Genomic DNA, 17,560 nt, shown 5'->3' with positions numbered 1-17,560 from the left:
GAGCTGGGGACTGGGAATGGCAAGGTGGGGAGACTGGGACTGGGGTGAGGAATCTGGAGGATTGAGATTGGGATCAGAAACCTCAGGAGTGGAAACTGGAGCTGGCTAAATGAGGAGACTGAGAGGGGGCGAGGAGCCACGGGTGTAGTGGAGACTAGGACTGGGACAGGGCAGAAGGGGTCAGGCTTCGGGGGCATGGGTCAAAGAGTCTACGTTCACTACAGCAGTGGTTCTCAACAAGGGGCACGTGTAGCCCTGGGGATACTCAGAGGTCTTCCGGAGGTACCTCCACTCATCTAGATATTTGCCTTGTTTTCCAACAGGCTCCATAAAAAGCACGAGCGCAGTCAGGACAAGCTAAAATTTCATACAGACAACGACTTGTTTACACTGCTCTGTGTGCTACACACGGAAATGTAAGTACAATAGTTATATTCCTGTTGATTTATTTCATAATTATATGGTAAAACTGAGAAAGTAGCACTTTGTCAATAATAGTGTGGCTGGGACACTTCTGTATTTTTGTGTCTGAATTTCTAAACCGGCTGAGATTCACACATTTCTCTAAAAACCTGTTAAGTCTACAAGAAAATTATATAACCACTTTGAATCAAGTTTATTTTTTTCTTGGGAAATGGCACAATTTGTGGGCGGAAAAAGAGAGAGAAAAATCGTTATGTGACACTACTGTATTACTTAAAACAAAACCGGTTTAAAAAAGTTAAGGATACTAAGTGACAACAATGTTGTGCTGAAACACACATTTATTATACTGTATCTGACATATATTTGAGCAATATAAGATATATGATGTCTTAAAAGCAAAGAAATGAAGAATTAAAGTATTTGTAAATAAGAGGAAGCACGACCTTAAGTCCTTTGCTGAAAGGGGAGCTAAACAAATTGAATGGAGTGTACAGAGCATTACACTGTAAGAGTTAGTGGCAACTTAATATTGGCTATAAACAATAACTAGAAGCTCTAAAATTGTTTGAAAACTATCCATCAAAATTGACTGTATATTTGATTGGTCATTGATATGTGTAGATTTGTGCTCTCTGCACAAGCAAAGCATCACCCCCTTATCTTTTGTTTTTGCACGTGAAAGACCTTGCCGGCTCTAGGACTATGGGAATAAATCCTGTTCGTCCTTTTGACTGTAGACTACACCGGTAGAGAATCATTTCTAATTTTCAAATAATGAGAGTTCCGTTAATATTTTACTAGACCTCCACTTAGAATCCCCGTGTGGCATGAATCATTGTCTAAATCCAATCTCTCTGCATGTAGATAGGAACACAAATAGATAAAATAGATAAAAGCTAAGTGCTGTACATGGACCAAAAGCAATGGTGAGCAGGCATGGAGTTATGTAGGAATGGTCAAAAATTCTCAGTCAAAACTGTTTTTTGACAGAAAATTGGGTTTTCAACCAACCCGAGTTTTCCATGGAATGTGTCTGCCTTCTGTGGAAAATTACAAACTTATTCACTGAAAACCAAAAAGTTCTCAGCCCAAACCTCAAAAGTTTAATTTTTCAGTTTTTCACAAAATGAAATGTTTAGGAAAACGTTGACAAAAAATGAATTTTTTTGTGGTGGTGAAATTTTGCACAGGAAGAAAAAGATCTGACCAGTTCTAGTCATATCCTCTTGCCTCACACAATTTCAAGCATCCTATGAGCAGATAGCATTCTGCTAGTAGATGGGCATAAACATTACATTTCACCAAAACTTCCTAGAAGCGTCATTTTAAAATCTCAGAGATCTAATTCAATTTATTCAACGTTTTCGGAACAGGAGTCAATTAATTTGTCAATGAGCTTTAACGCTAAACCTCTGAGAGCAAGAAAGTTTTTTGGAGTTTCAAAGCAAATCAGAATCCGTCTTGCAGTGAAATGCTAACTACAGTCTTAACTATGAAGAGTCCACTATCCTGTGACAGTAGTGGATATCTAAGAACCACGTTCTTCTAACATTGAACAGAGAATTTTGCTGTACTGGAATAAAGAAGACCCATAAGTTTACTTCCACAGTGAGGCCAGCATAACACATTGTACATAGACCAGTTTATTCACAGCTTCACAATGGGTTATATTTAGAAATTTGGTATGTTTGGTATGTCTTAACCAGCCCCCGCTATTCCCAATGAATGGCAAGCCTGAACTTTCTTACCCATGAAAAGAGTAAGATTGATTAATACTGGGTTCAAGAGGGACTCTCCAGGTTGTGTGTGTTAGATTGCAGCACTGTGTGTGAAAAGCTGGACATGTTTCACAAGCCCCTATCCCTGTGGGGAAGGTTGGAGGACTGCACAGAAAGACAAAATACTTTAAAAGCCAAGATCGAACCTCTTTATCATAAGCCTATGAAAACAAAAACATTTGTATTTGGTTTTATTCAAGTTTGGTTCAGTCTTAGCCACCTTGTAGAGAGGGGAAATACAATTATGATTATGAATTTATGAACCAGCAAAATCTAAGTATCTGTTAATTACATGGGTTCTCCAGTATCATAAACAAGCTACAAAAATGGCATATAAATTTTAGATTACAAGCATTTTTCTTTTTTCACATATGGCTTAAATATCAGGTGTAGCAGACCTATAATATCCCCCCCAACACACACTATCCTTCCTGGAAAAATGTCATTGGAGGGGATGGGCTTGTCCTGTCTCTCGATCAATCTCTTATCTGTCCATCAAGCTTAATTTGACAGGAGGGATAACGTAGCATTCGGGAGTACTGCGTGGAGCTGGGTACTGACCCTGGGGCATTTTCCCAATCTCCCTGGCCTGTGTGGCTGGAACAATTTTGCTTATTTCTGAGCCCATACCGGAATTTGTGTTTGTTTTGGAGCTAGTGGCTTTGCACAGTATTTAAAATAGGCACCACCTTTGCTGGCTTGGCAGTTACGAGCAATTTCAAGGCAAGCGAAACAAAATTCAACTTGACATTGTGGACATACAATATATTTGCACTTTTCTATGTGCTCAATGAGTCGCCCACAGGTGGGACAAGCACGGATGGAGGGACAGTTTTTTATTTCACTTCCTGGAAGATCCTTCAGCTTGCAGTTTGCTAAGACTTCCAGGGACTGGTTCTTGCATCCCTCATTTTCACACCTCTCAGAGGGTGCTCCAGCACCTTTCCAGGGCTTCAGGCACTGCCAGCAGAACTCAAAGACTTCCCCCTTCAGTGAACGGCAGAGGATACAGACCACCCTCAGGTTTTTCAGATCACGGCGTTCCACAAAGCTTTTGCAGTTGGGACACTTAGAGAAAAAACAAATTTCAGACATGAGTGAGAATGTTACTCCATCCTTTTCAAAAAGAAAGTGACACAAAATGGTATTTACATCACTTCTGGAGTTCCTTCCCATTTTACAGATCACCCATAAAGATGAGTGTGTGCCTGCAGCGGGGTAGTCACCCGCTCCGGCCTTAAAGGGCTTAAAACAGCCCAGGAGAGGCCTGTGGCTGGGAGCAAGCAGTTCCCAGGCTGACTGGGGGGAAGCAGGCTCAGCTGTGGCCACGCCCCAATCAGGGCTTAGCTGGCCCTTATAAGAGGGCAGTGGGCCAGGAGCAGACAGTCTCCTCTAGCTGGGGAGGGAGATGGGCCTGGCTGCTGGGGAGCGGATAAGGGTACCTAAGGTGGAGCAGGGCTGGGGGAAGGCCGGAGGAGCTGGGGAGCTTCAGCCTGGAAACCCCCCAGGCTGCAGGCCTAGTGTAAGCCCGAAAAGGGTACTGGGGTTGCAGGGGGGAGGCCCATGGGTAGGCAGAGGCAGCAGGTCCAAACCCCCCTTGCCTGTGATGATTGGCTTATATGCTGCAGTCTGCCTCAGTGTGCGGGGGCTCAGAGGTGACTGGCAGTAGCCAAAGACTGAGCTGAGGTGGGGATAGTGGGTGGGGGTTCCCCAGGGAGGGGAGACCGAGAGATCTGTGGGGGAACTATCGGGGGAAGCACCCTGGGTAAAAGGGGTACCGGGGTCCAAGAAGGACGTGGGGGCCAGCAGCCTGCAGAGGGTGCTCCAGAGGCCGGAAGAGCTAATTCCCTGAGAGACGAGCAGGAGGTGCTGCAGGGGTGAGTCCCACACCACCACAGTGCCCTTTTGACTTCTTTATGACTTATAATGAAGGCCTGAAAGGGTATTTTCCTCTCCAGAAACACTTACTGTTTTTGATTATTTGCTACAGAAATATCAAGAACATCAAGTCTTAGGCCTTTTCTATACTATACAGTTTTGTCAACAAAAGCTGACTTTTTTGTCGACAAAACAGTGGAGGTGTACACACTGAAATGCCCCTCCTGCCAATGTAACTCCCCTGCTATGTTGACATAATAAAACCACCTCATCAAAAGGCATAGGGCTTATGTCGGTGCAGCTAGGGCGACACAGTGTCTGTGTAGACACTGCCTTCCTTACATCGGCCATTGGCTGTCATTCTTGGCAATTTCACAGTTCTGCTGGTCTCCGCTCCAAGCCAGGCTGCCACCCAGACTCCCTAGTCCTCACTGGGAGCTCTGCTGCCCCCCAGGGTCCCAGGTATCCACTTCCTGCCGGGAGCACGGCAGCCAACTGGACTCTGGGTGCGGATCTCCCCGCCGGAGGTGAGAAGTCCTGGGAGGCTTCCCCCCTCCTGGCTAGGAGCAGGAAGGCGAGAAACTGGGGGGCCAGCTGGGCTCCTGGCGGGGAGCTATGCAGAGCTGAGCGCCCTGGCTCTCAGCCCCCTACGCTGCCTCTTGTCAGTCGGTGGAAGCACTCCTGGTGAGGTCGTGCACTACCAACAGAAGGAGGGTAGTGTGGACATCAACCACCACAGTAATTAATGCAGCGGCTGTAAGTTGACCTAACATAGATCAACCCGAGCAGTGCATATGATTATTCATGCGGCCAGAGGTGAAGCCTCCAGATTGATATGGAGAACTCAGCTGTCCCTTGGGATAAAGATCCTGAGAGAAAGGCCGGGACTGTGGGGGTCCCAGCACAACTCTGGAAGGTAAGTATGTCGCTGCTCCCTTGGCCATGCTCCAACAATCAGGATGAGCCTTGCTTTGTCTTGGTGGACCTTTTGAATGGCCAGTGTGATGGGGTGAACTGGAAGAAATGCATACAGCAGATCCTTTCTCCAGTCCAGGAGGAAAGCATCTATCAGGGGTTGCTTGCTCCTGCCTTCTTATAAACAGAGGGGACATTTGGAATTCTCTCTGGAGGCAAAGAACTTTCTGTCTGGCGTTCCCTGCCTGCTGAGGAGGTAGGTCTTCAGTGACACCTTCAGAGATCAGTTGTGCTGGGGTTGAGCTGCTTTGCTGAGAATTTCTTTGCACATTCTTCTCTTCTGGCTGAAGACAATGCCAGAGTCTCATATTGTCTTCACACAGTGCTAGAGAGTGAGCTCTGCCTTGCTCATCGTACATTGCTGTGGTTTTGTGTGAACAACTTGGCCTTGGGGAGAGAATTATTTGGCCCAGTGCATGGCCTTGAGCTCCTGCACATTGATGTGAAGCTTGCTTCCCACTTATTCCTGAGGTCATGGATGTCAACTAGCTCCTGGAAGCCCAGTGCAGATTGGAAACATTTGTAATGATTACAGCCAAGGGAGCTGGGTAGTTAAAACAAACTCCCCATAGCTCGCTATCTCTGGGTCTGTGTGGGGATGGGGAGTAGATTGTTGTCCATAGGTGCAGAATAAGAAGACATGGCCCCCTTTAGCTTTTCTCCAAAGCTGCAGATACCAAAAAATTTGGAGCTGAGCTGCTGCAAGTCAGGCTGTGCCAGTTGCTGCAGCAGACAAGATAAGCGGGAGCCTATGATGTCAGCCAGCTCCCCTTCTCAGGAGCCAGAAGCCCATGGCTGATATATAGGACAATCCTGTCCTGAGGAGTGGCTTGCAGTATATTAAGCAGTAGATCACCACCGCTGTTTATGGAGGCCAGGGAACTCCTACTTGACAGGAGTGCACCCTTCTCCCTAAAAACAATGAGGAGTCCTTGTGGCACCTTAGAGACTAACACATTTATTTGGGCATAAGCTTTTGTGGGCTAAAACCCACTTCATCAGATACATGGAGTGGAAAAATACAGAAGGCGGGTATATATATTACAGCACATGAAAAGATGGGAGTTGCCTTACCAAGCTGGGGGGCTCAGTGCTAACAAGGCCAAGTCAATCAAGGTGTAAGTGGCCTATTCCCAACAGTTGACAAGAAGGGGTGAATATTAACAGAGGGAAAATTACTTTTTGTAGTGACCCAGCCTCTCCTAGTCTTTATTTGATGGTGTCAAGTTTTCAAATTAATTCCAGTTCTGCAGTTTCTCCTTGAAACCGCAGGTTTTTTTGTAGAATAATGGCCACTTTTAAGTCTGTTATTGAGTGTCCAGGGAGACTGAAGTGTTCTCCAACTGGTTTTTGAATGTTACAATTCTTGATATCTGATTTGTGTCCATTTATTCTTTTGTGTAGAGACTGTCCAGTTTGGCCAATGTACATGGCAGAGGGGCATTGCTGGCACATGATGGCAGATATCACATTGGTAGATGCGCAGGTGAACGAGCCCCTGATGGTGTGGCTGATGTGGTTAGGTCCTATGATGGTGTCCCTTGAATAGATATGCGGACAGAGTTGGCAACAGGGTAATATATATAAACTGCCTACTGTATATTTTCACTCCATGCATCTGATGAAGTGGGTTTTAGCCCACAAAAGCTAATGCCCAAATAAATTTTTTAGTCTCTAAGGTGCCACAAGAACTCATATTTGTTTTTGCTGATACAGACTAACATGGTTCCCACTCTGAAACCCTTCTCCCTAGCTACTCCTGGAACTGTCCGTATTAGAGACACCTAGAGAGACCTGTGCTGAAAGGCTGAGGGACAGCTCTGCCTACAGAAGGACATGTGCGTTGGTGAAGTCAGGACCTTAAAAGGAGGCTTGGCACTGAACCCTAGCAGAAGTGAACAGGGTGAGTGGGAGATGAACCAGGCCATACCTGGGACTCCCACATTAGGGAGACTTCCATAGCCCTCCACTGGAACGCTGCTTGGAGGTCAGTGCAGACACCAAGGCTGGAGGTGATGGCTTAGCCCATTGTAAGAACATGGGTGTTGGTGCTGGAAAGGGTCATCCTGGGCCCTTCACAGCATCTTTATCTTTAAGAGGGCCTGCCTTGGCCTTAAGGGTTTCCCCAGTAAGATAGGCCTGGCTGCCGTTCCAGGAAGCTTGAGGGGTAAATGTCTGGCAAATGAGCACTGTGCTGGAGCATGGATCACCCCAAGGCAGAAAAGATGAATCCAGCTCCAAGAAGATGGAAGGGGAGTAAGCACAGGTGTTTTTCTAGGCTTAAGAGCCCTGCACACACAGTGCACACCAAAGTCTGACAAAATCTATCAACCTATCTAAGGCATTTGTGGAGGCCCAATGGACACAGCTTTCCAGAAGGTTCTGGAAACTTGAGTTGTCAGGCGCACCATCCCATGAATGGGAATGTACAGAGGCCCTTGAAATAGTGCTTTCCTCTGCAGGTCACCTTTCAGGAGATACACCGTTCTCTGTCTGCTGTGTATGAAGATAACTTTCCCAAATGGTTGGTTGGTTTTTTTTTAAGCTCCATCTTCTGCACATGTCCAGCTGCATAAATAAGCTGAATGTCAGCCCACATCCCTAACAGAGCAGGGGATGTGAGGCTGGGCAGAGGAACAGCTGGATACAGGATGTCTTCTCCTTGGGATGCCCTGGATCAGTAACCAGCAGCATCGCTGTCATGGCGCAACATGGAAGCTGCCGCAACAGCAAGAGCAGGAGCAGCTCAGCTTCACCGTTATCTACAAGGTGCCATCATGAATAAAACAAAGGCAGAGGTGTGAAAGAGGAGAGAAGGAGTAGGGATCCGTACTCACCTCTTTGAAGTCATGGTAATATTTAGCTGCAAACATTGCAAGTTTTTCTTCAAAGTCCTGTTGCTCTGTTTCAGTGAGTAAAGCGTTCCGACGGACTTCCGGATAGGACCATTCCTTCCCACATTTCTCCCCATTAACATCAGCAGGGCAGTGAAACCTCAAGTGACCCTGTAGGCCAGGAAAGCAGAGAAGTAAAAGAGGCAAAGCTGTGAAATTTGAAACCTGTGCCATATTACAAACCACCTCTTAAGGTCAGCGTTAACTCCATCTTAATAGAGTTGTTTGTTTTGTTTACTTGTTTGGAACTTGGGTCTAGTGGTACTGATGAGATTCTGGAGGTGGTGATTCCAGTGATGGAAGTGATAAAAACAGTCAGAAAAAAATGATGCTTTCTCTGATTTCTGGAGCAGCTTAACTCTTAATTTCTGTCACTTTGTTGAAGTATATATGGTCATAACCTTAATGGGAAGTGAAGGTTGGGTTTTTTTTTTTTTTAAATAACTTGCTAATCTGAGGTTTATGAATGTGTCACTGAGTCATCACCAAGTGAAATATTTATAAATGTATTTAAAGGAGTATATTTGTGAAATATTTCCTGAAGCAAAAAGAACAAAGTCACGGGGAAAAGCTCATATTTAAATGGGGGGGAATCAGTGATTTGAAGAAAAATTGCTTTGACTCTGATTGTGGTCTCCATTCTGGCCGTGTGTGCTGTTTTGTGGGGCTACTTATAAAATTACTCTTCTTTCTTTTAGTATTTAACATTTCTTTCCCTGTTTTGTCTGTCTCTTGTTTTATGTTCTCATCTGTTCTGTATGTGCACAGCTTGGAAAACGGCAAAGAGCAATTCCAGCCGCAGTTGGCTGTTTAATCCACCTTATGCTCTCCTTGGTGTGGAGGAACTTCAGGTTCTCATCCACTCAGCCTGCCTTCTTTCTTAAACTTAAGACTAGCTCACTGAACCAGCACGCACGGCACCAAAAGACTGAGATTTAGGAAGCAGGACTCATGAAGAACGTGGTAGTCCTCATGCAGTTTGAGAAAGCTGCTCTGGGCCCCTTCAACAACACACTGATTTATGTTAGGATAATCTGAAAGTGCTCAACACGGCTTGATAGCATGATCTGAATTTTTGTTCTTTTTTCCCCATCCCTTTTTGCAGTGGATCATAACTTTTCGGGGGCATTCATCCACTTCTTGTTATGCATTCCCCTGGCTGGGGAAGCCCATCCTGATCTTCAGGAGCCATATAACTCAGGGCCAACTACAGGCTGCCTCTTGTAATGCAGTGCTCCTGGGTGGATTGTTGGCAGTGGGGAACAGAATCCAGGAACCTCTGCATCTAAAAGCAAGAGCCTCTGCTGCCTGACCAATGTCTGTTAGCTCAGGGGCTGTAGCAGACTTGTTAAACCTCTATGTGGTTAAGCCTTCAGAGGAAGGGAGAGCCACACTGCAGGTGTGTTGGGGAGTATTTGTGAGGCATGTCCCCCTGGGTGCCATATTTATAGAAGACTGAAGGCATAGGTGCTGACTCCGTGGGTGCTCCGAGGCTGGAGCACCCACAGGGAAAAATTGGTGGGTGCTCTGCACCCACCGGCAGCTCGCCTCCGCCTCCTCCCCTGAGCGCGCCGAGGCTCTGCTTCCCCCCCCTAGATCCCAGCGCTTGCCGCGCAAAACAGCTGTTTTGCAGCAGCAAGTGCTGGGAGGGACGGGGGAGGAGGGGGAATGCAGAGCGCTCGAGGAAGAGGCGGGGCTGGGGTGGGGATTTGGGGAAGGGGTTGGACTGGGGGCAGGGGTGGAGTCGGAGTGTGGCCGGGCGGGGGGGTGGGGTTGAGCACCCACTGGTGCCGCAAACAGTTGGCGCCTGTATCTGAGGGAGGACTACATAAAGTCCGTAGGATAATGCATTGGCTGAAACTGGTGTTTATTTGGGCTAAGGAAAACTAAATGTGGCAAGGTGCTCAAGTTTTATTTTATCTCTGAGTGTACTTAGCTCTGTATAGGTCTCCAGTACCAGGATCTTTTTGTTCCTCAAGAGAGCAGAGTCAAGGATTTTGACTTCTCTGCTAGGTATGGTACTTCCCTGCATGGGTCATTCATGTCCATAAGATCTAGGTATGTCTCTAAAATTCTTATGCTTACCCTGGGTTATTGTTTGCACACTTTCTGGGTCCACTTTGACCCCGTCTCATCAATAATTTGGTCTAAAAACTTCATTCTGTCCCTTGAGAATTTGCACGTATCCATTTTATCCACAGTGTCATCTCATAGAATCATAGAATAACAGAGTTGGAAGGGACCTCTGGAGGCCATCTAGTCCAACCCCCTGCCCAGAGCAGGACCAATCCCAACTAAATCATCCCAGCCAGGGCTTTGTCAAGCCTGACCTTAAAAACTTCTAAGGAAGGGGATTCCACCACCTCCCTAGGTAACGCATTCCAGTGTTTCACCACCCTCCTAGTGAAAAAGTTTTTCCTAATATCCAACCTAAACCTCCCCCACTGCAACTTGAGACCATTACTCCTTGCTCTGTCATCTGCTATCACTGAGAATAGTCTAGATCCATCCTTTTTGGATCCACCTTTCAGGTAGTTAAAAGCAGCTATCAAATCCCCCCTCATTCTTCTCTTCTGCAGACTAAACAATCCCAGTTCCCTCAGCCTCTCCTCATAACTCATGTGTTCCAGTCCCCTAATCATTTTTGTTGCCCTTCGCTGGACTCTCTCCAATTTCTCCACATCCTTCTTGTAGTGTGGGGCCCAAAACCGGACACAGTACTCCAGATGAAGCCTCACCAATGTCGAATAGAGGAGAACGATCACGTCCCTCGATCTGCTGGCAATGCCCCTACTTATACACCCCAAAATGCCATTGGCCTCCTTGGCAACAAGGGCACACTGTTGACTCCTATCCAGCTTCTCATCCACTGTCACCCCTAGGTCCTTCTCTGCAGAACTGCTGCCTAGCCATTCGGTCCCTAGTCTGTAGCAGTGCATTGGATTCTTCCGTCCTAAGTGCAGGACTCTGCACTTGTCCTTGTTGAACCTCATTAGATTTCTTTTGGCCCAATCCTCCAATTTGTCTAGGTCCATCTGTATCCTATCCCTACCCTCCAGCGTATTTACCTCTCCTCCCAGTTTAGTGTCATCCGCAAACTTGCTGAGGGTGCAATCCACACCATCCTCCAGATCATAATGAAGATATTGAACAAAACCGGCCCCAGGACCGACCCTTGGGGCATTCCGCTAGATACTGGCTGCCAACTAGACATGGAGCCATTGATTACTACCCGTTGAGCCCGACAATCTAGCCAACTTTCTACCCACCTTGTAGTGCATCCATCCAGCCCATACTTCTTTAACTTGCTGACAAGAATACTGTGGGAGACCGTGTCAAAAGCTTTGCTAAAGTCGAGGAATAACATGTCCACTGCTTTTCCTTCATCCACAGAACCAGTTATCTCATCATAGAAGGCAATTAGATTAGTCAGGCATGACTTTCCCTTGGTGAATCCATGCTGACCGTTCCTGATCACTTTCCTCTCGTCTAAGTGCTTCAGAATTGATTCCTTGAGGAGATGCTCCATGATTTTTCCAGGGACTGAGGTGAGGCTGACCAGCCTGTAGTTCCCAGGATCATCCTTCTTCCCTTTTTTAAAGATGGGCACTACATTAGCCTTTTTCCAATCTTCTGGGACTTCCCCTGATCGCCATGAGTTTTCAAAGATAATGGCCAATGGCTCTGCAATCACATCCGCCAATTCCTTTAGCACTCTCGGATGCAACACATCCGGCCCCATGGACTTGTGCACGTCCAGTTTTTCTAAATAGTCCCGAACCACTTCTAGTGTCATCTGCAGATGACACTAAGCTAGGGGGAGAGGTAGAAACGCTAGATGGTAGGGATAGGGTCCAGAGTGACCTAGACAAATTGGAGGATTGGGCCAAAAGAAATCTGAGATTCAACAAGGACAAGTGCAGAGTCCTGCACTTAGGACGGAAGACTCCCATGCACCGCTACAGGCTGGGGACCGACTGGCTAAGCAGCAGTTCTGCAGAAAAGGACCTGGGGATTATAGTGAATGAGAAGCTGCATATGAGTCAGCAGTGTGCCCTTGTTGCCAAGAAGGCTAACGGCATATTGGGCTGCGTTAGTAGGAGCATTGACAGCAGACCGAGGGAAGTGATTATTCCCCTCTATTGGGCACTGGTGAGGCCACACCTGGAGTATTGTGTCCAGTTTTGGGCCTCCCACTACAGAAAGGATGTGGACAAATTGGAGCGAGTCCAGCGGAGGATAATGAAAATGATCAGGGGGCTAGGGCATATTGACTTATGAGGCGAGGCTGAGGGAACTGGGCTTGTTTAGTCTGCAGAAGAGAAGAGTGAGGGGGGATTTGTTAGCAGCCGTCAACTGCCTGAAGGGGGGTTCCAAAGAGGATGGAGCTCGGCTGTTCTCAATGGTGGCAGATGACAGAACAAGAAGCAATGGTCTCAAGTTGCAGTGGGAGAGGTCTAGGTTGGATATTAGGAAACACTATTTCACTAGGAGGCCGGTGAAGCACTGGTATGGGTTCCCTAGGGAGGTGGGGGAATCTCCATCCTTAGAGGTTTCTAAGGCCCGTCTTGACAAAGTCCTGGCTGGGATAATTTAGTTGGTGTTGGTCCTGCTTTGAGCAGGGGATTGGACTAGATGACTTCCTGAGGTTTCTTCCAACCCTAATCTTCTAGGATTCTATGATTTGGCAGAGGTTATAATTCCTGGAAAAGATCATCTTCCTTTGAAAGTGTTCAAAGGCAAATGATATGCCAAATGGATGTTGACTAAAACAAAAATTTCCAAATGGTGTAATAGAAGTAATCAGTAGTACAGATTCTATGGTTACTCCAAAGAACCGCAACTGGGCATTGCATTTTGAGAGGACTTTTGTGTCTCCAAATTCATAGAATCATAGAACCATAAGGTTAGAAGGGACTGCAGGGATCATCTAGTCTAACCCCCTGCCAAGATGCAGGATTGCAAGTTTTTCTAACATATGTTCTACACATTGAGGTACATGTCTCTTCCTTCAGAGATTCTCATTAAGCTTAAAAAATTGTACATGGATCTGAATCTTTGGGTTTTGGGCCTGTCACTAGCACACCATTCTGCTGGAATATCTACTTGGAAAGTTACATGCATCTTCTCCATTTGGCGGAGTTCCTCTTTTACCTGGCTGTCAGTGGGAGGGAGACTTCTAGGTGCTGGCAGGGAGTGGGAATTGAAAGCAAGTGGGGTGGCAGGTGGAGCTGCCTGTTGCCGGCTCTAAGGAAGTCAGTGACTGCTGTGTCAGGGCTCTGGCTGTGTTCAGTGTTTTGTATATAATGTGATCTCACCTCATTGCTTTGTGTACCCCTTCCATTACAATATCATTACAACCCAAAGTACCAACACAATGTTCAAAAGGCTGTTCGTACAGCTTTTCCAACCCAGCCCAGGAATTGCTGGATCTCTTGTCACATTTCCAGCACAATTTTGCGGACTCAAAAGGTTCAAAGGACTCGAAGCCTTTAAAAATAGCATCTGGACTTTGAATGTTCTGAGGTTCTCTTGTCACTGGACAGAATGATCTCTTTGCATCACAGGTAGTTACTGATTTCTCCTGGGGGGGGGAGGGGAATAACAGTAAATGGTCTCAGGGCCTGGCTACACTTGCTGCTTTCGAGCGCTTTGAGTGAAACCAGCCTTCGGCAAGCGCAGTCGGGAAAGCCCTGCAGTCTGTCCACACGGACAGCTGCCAGTGCACTGGCGTGGCCACATTTGTGGCCCTTGCAGCGGCATTGGGAGCAGTGCATTATGGGCAGCTATCCCAGCACGCAAGTGGCTGCAAGGTGCTTTTCAAATGGGGGGGTGGGGTGGAGTGTGTTGTGTGTATGGGGGGGGGAGAGTGGGTTTGGGAGGGGCTGAGAGCATATCAGTGTGCTGTCTTGTAAGTTCAGACAGCAGCAGACTCCCCCTCCCTCTCTCGCTCTCACACTCACACTCACACTCACACACAGAGCATTCCACAGTAATGGTTGCTTTGTCTCGGAGCAGATAAGCAGCCGGCTGTCAGAAACGGAGCTTTGACAGGGCACATCCGCATTCCTACAGCCGAGTTCACAACAATGACAAGAGTGACCACTTGACTTAAGGGGATGATGGGGCGTTTCCAGAGGCCGATCAGAGTGCAGTAATGCAACACCTCGTCCACGCTGAGGCCCGGGCGCTGTAGCCAAGGCGCACCCGGCGGTAATTTTCTCGCCGAGGTGAAGTACCAGGAGCGCTCTAGCCGTGGAGTCAGAGTGCTCTACGTGCCTTGCCAGCGTGGTTGGGGCGTCAGCTAGTGCGCCCGGGGCTCCTGTATTGTACACTAACTCACAAGTGTAGCCAAGGCCTCAGAACACCCCACATTACCAGTTGAAGACAGTTTTCCCACTTGACAGAACATTTCAATATATCAAGGGACATATCTCTGGAAGAAACCAAGTACATTAAAAACACGTAGTATGGCTTTTCTGACGGCCTTCTGTGTTCTCTTACCTGGTCTAACAGACTTCGGCACCAAGCTGTTAAGGAAGCAGGAACCGTAGCATGTCCACAAGACATTTCCACCCTCATTACATCATCATCATCACCTGACAAGCAAGGAGACACTAGCTGAATTAACGTAAAAATCCTCTCAAAACTGAGTGTGTTTATCAAGTCTGGATCTTTGGTCGGGGAGATTCTGCACACTCCCCACCCAGCACTGAAGTAGCTGGCACAGGATGTGTCTAGGTACTAATATTTACAAAAGTTCCTCAGGGATTTAGGGACTCAAGTCTCATTGACTTTCAGCGGGACGCACGGGACTTACACTTTTAAAACCCTGGGGTGCTTTTGAAAAACTGGTGTTACGCATTTAAATATTTTCTTTTTCTGCTTTCCTTATTTGGTTCAGACCATTCTTTCTTTTTACCCTTTGGGGAAAGGGGCCTTCTGTCTCCTTCCCAAAGACCTGAGGACCTCCCTGTTCCCCAGCTTTCCCACTTAGAAAGGATGTTGTTAAAGCAAAAGATTGGGAGTCGGGCGATCTGAGTTCTAGTCCCACTACCGCAGACTTCCTGAGCCTTCTTCCTCCTGGTCCTTTGGCTCCTTCAGGCCAGCTAGGCTGCCATAAAAATGCACAGAGCATGTACAGCCCCCCGCCCCCTACAGAATATTGCCAGGTACAGGAAGGGGAAACTCTCCCGTTACTTGCAACAGCTCCACCCAAAAGAGATTGCATCACAAAACTAGCAATAATACAGTGTTTCTTCAGACTGACTGTCCCGCGCGCTAAGAAAAAGAACCTGTAAAGCTATTTTAACATCGCTATCCGATGTCTCCCCCGTAATAGTCAGAGTCTCCATCCCATTCCTTAATGTCCTGACATTTTCCTGGCTTTTTGTCTACTCTACATGTTGAAGAGCGGTCTCCAGTGAGCTGTCTGCAGTATGCTTAAGTCTCTTTTACAAAATGCTCAGTACAAGCCAACCAGCAAATCTGGGGGGCACGGGACCCAGCATGCCCCCCACTGTCGCCTCTGTCTGTATGAAATTCACAAAGGGCTCTTTACGTCTTTTGACCCAAATACTTTTACATTAGTTCAATTTAAAGTAATGATCATTTTCAGACCCTCTTTCAACTTCTTAGCTGGGGCAGGATCTGTGTTCTGATCCACCAGCCTGGCCACGAATGGGCAGAGTCCCAGGCTCGTAAAAGGGGGCATATCCCCGCCCCCCACATCTATGGCTACAGCATAGGTGGGCTGTAAAGCAGGGATGGGAAAACTAGGGCCCACAGGCCGAATCCGGCCTGTCAGGGCTTTGGATCCAGCCTGCAGGATTGCCAGCCCCACACTGCTCCCAGAAGCGGCCGGCACCACATCCCTGCGGCCCCTGGCGGGGAGGCGGGGGCAGAGGACTCTGTGCCCTGCCTTCACCCGCAGGCACTGCCCCCCGCAGCTCCGGAGAACTGCGGCCAATGGGAGCTTCGGGGGAGGTACCCACAGGCGAGGGCAGCGCATGGAGCCCTCTGCCCCGCCCTCCCCCAGGGGCCACAGGGACGTGGTGCCAGCCGCTTCCAGGAGCAGCACGGGGCCAGGGCAAGCAGGGAGCCTGCCCTGACCCCAGTGCATGCTGCTGCCACCCCGGAGCCCGCACCCCAACCCCTCCTGCACCCCAACCCCTTGCCTTGAGCCCCTTCCTGCACACCACACCCCCTCCCACACCCCAACCCCCTGCCCCAGCCCTACATTCATGGCCCTGCATGCAATGTCCCCATCCAAATGTGGCCCTCAGGCAAAAAAGTATGCCCACCCCTGCTCTAAAGGCGTCATCTGCTTCCCTAATGCCACCCCTCTCCCCACCATTCCTCTCTCCAGACACCCCAGAGAAGTGGGAGAAGAGTGTCCACGCATGCTGCATGCACCCAGGGGCTGCTTCTCCTAGTGAGCCGTGTGTGCTGAACAGGAAACTACACGGAGCAAAGTCACCCAATAGCAGGTTTCAAACTAGGGTCATTTACATAATGATTTTAAGTTTCTGCTTTGCTGTCATGCTTCAAAATGGCTTGAACATCTGGTTATACAAACTCCAATTCCATTTCAGAACGGTGAGACAATACCCCTTCACCACCCCTGCAGCGTGTTTCCCACAAACAAGGAAGGACCTAAGTGATCAGGCTGATAACAAATGAAAATGCTGCCCAGAAATACCTGTGATATCGTCCTTTCGACGAACAAACTTTAGTTCAGGCTCTTCATTATCTTTCCCAGGAGGTTCCATAGTCTTAGCTGGAGAGACAAAGGGGACAGAAAAGACCCTTCCAAAAATTGTCGCTCAGGGGAGAGAGCATCTGTCTGTCCTGTACAATTTGCTTTGACAAATCTCTGGGTGAGGATTACAAAGGTAGCTAGAAGTGGTTTCACTCTGAGCTGGTTAATGACTCCTCCCCCTACCTCTCCAGCTGCATCATTCTAGACTCATGCTGCAGAAGGGAGCTGCTCCTTTCATTTCCCTGTTTCCCTCTCTGTGAGGCCCAGGGAGCGTCAGTTCAAAAACGTACAGCCTACATACAGGGGGAGCGACAGTTTTGCCACGGCAATCGTTACATGAAAGCGCTGATAAAAAAAGGGCTCAAATGATAGAAATGTTACTGAGGGTGCAAATCTAACTCACAGACAGTGTTTTGTATCAAAAATCACGTTTACTTTTCATATTTAGTGTGAATAACAGCAGCAGAAGAGTATGAGCAGAGAGAAGTAAATGATTTTGATCCCGTGTCTCCACCAAAATGTTTTTTTTAATTTAATTTAATTTTTATTTCTGGGGAGAGAACTTTCTGCTGGCGTCAGCTGTCCTGGTCCCTTATTTGACAGCAGGGCTGTCACTGATAGGATGACCAGATAGCAAGTGTGAAAAATCGGGATGGGGTGGGGGTAATAGGAGCCTATATAAGAGAGAGCCCCAAAAATCGGGATTGTCCCTATAAAATCGGGACATCTGGTCACCCTAGTCACTGAGCATTGTTCTTTATCACCCTTTCAGGCAGCCCAGGGTTTTAACAAATCCAGTTTATAAACTGCTTCTTACGGTATTGTTCCCCCAGCAGCCGGCAGAGTTG

At 47.6% G+C, this 17,560-nt stretch overlaps 1 protein-coding gene across 1 annotated transcript; it reads right to left on the bottom strand.

Annotated features, from left to right (window-relative positions):
- Positions 1-631: 631 nt before the first annotated feature.
- LOC141989892 (E3 ubiquitin-protein ligase DDB_G0292642-like) lies at positions 632-16,949 on the bottom strand. The gene is made up of 4 exons (XM_074956814.1): positions 16,653-16,949; positions 14,456-14,550; positions 7,895-8,062; positions 632-3,272 (listed from the first exon to the last, which is right to left on the bottom strand). The coding sequence occupies exons 1-4, from the start codon at positions 16,720-16,722 to the stop codon at positions 2,817-2,819; spliced, it is 789 nt and encodes a 262-aa protein (XP_074812915.1). The 5' UTR covers positions 16,723-16,949; the 3' UTR covers positions 632-2,816.
- Positions 16,950-17,560: the final 611 nt, after the last annotated feature.

The sequence above is a fragment of the Natator depressus genome, chromosome 6 (assembly GCF_965152275.1).
Source record: "Natator depressus isolate rNatDep1 chromosome 6, rNatDep2.hap1, whole genome shotgun sequence".
Taxonomy (NCBI): domain Eukaryota; kingdom Metazoa; phylum Chordata; order Testudines; family Cheloniidae; genus Natator; species Natator depressus.
This window is presented reverse-complemented; position numbering and strand designations above follow the sequence as displayed.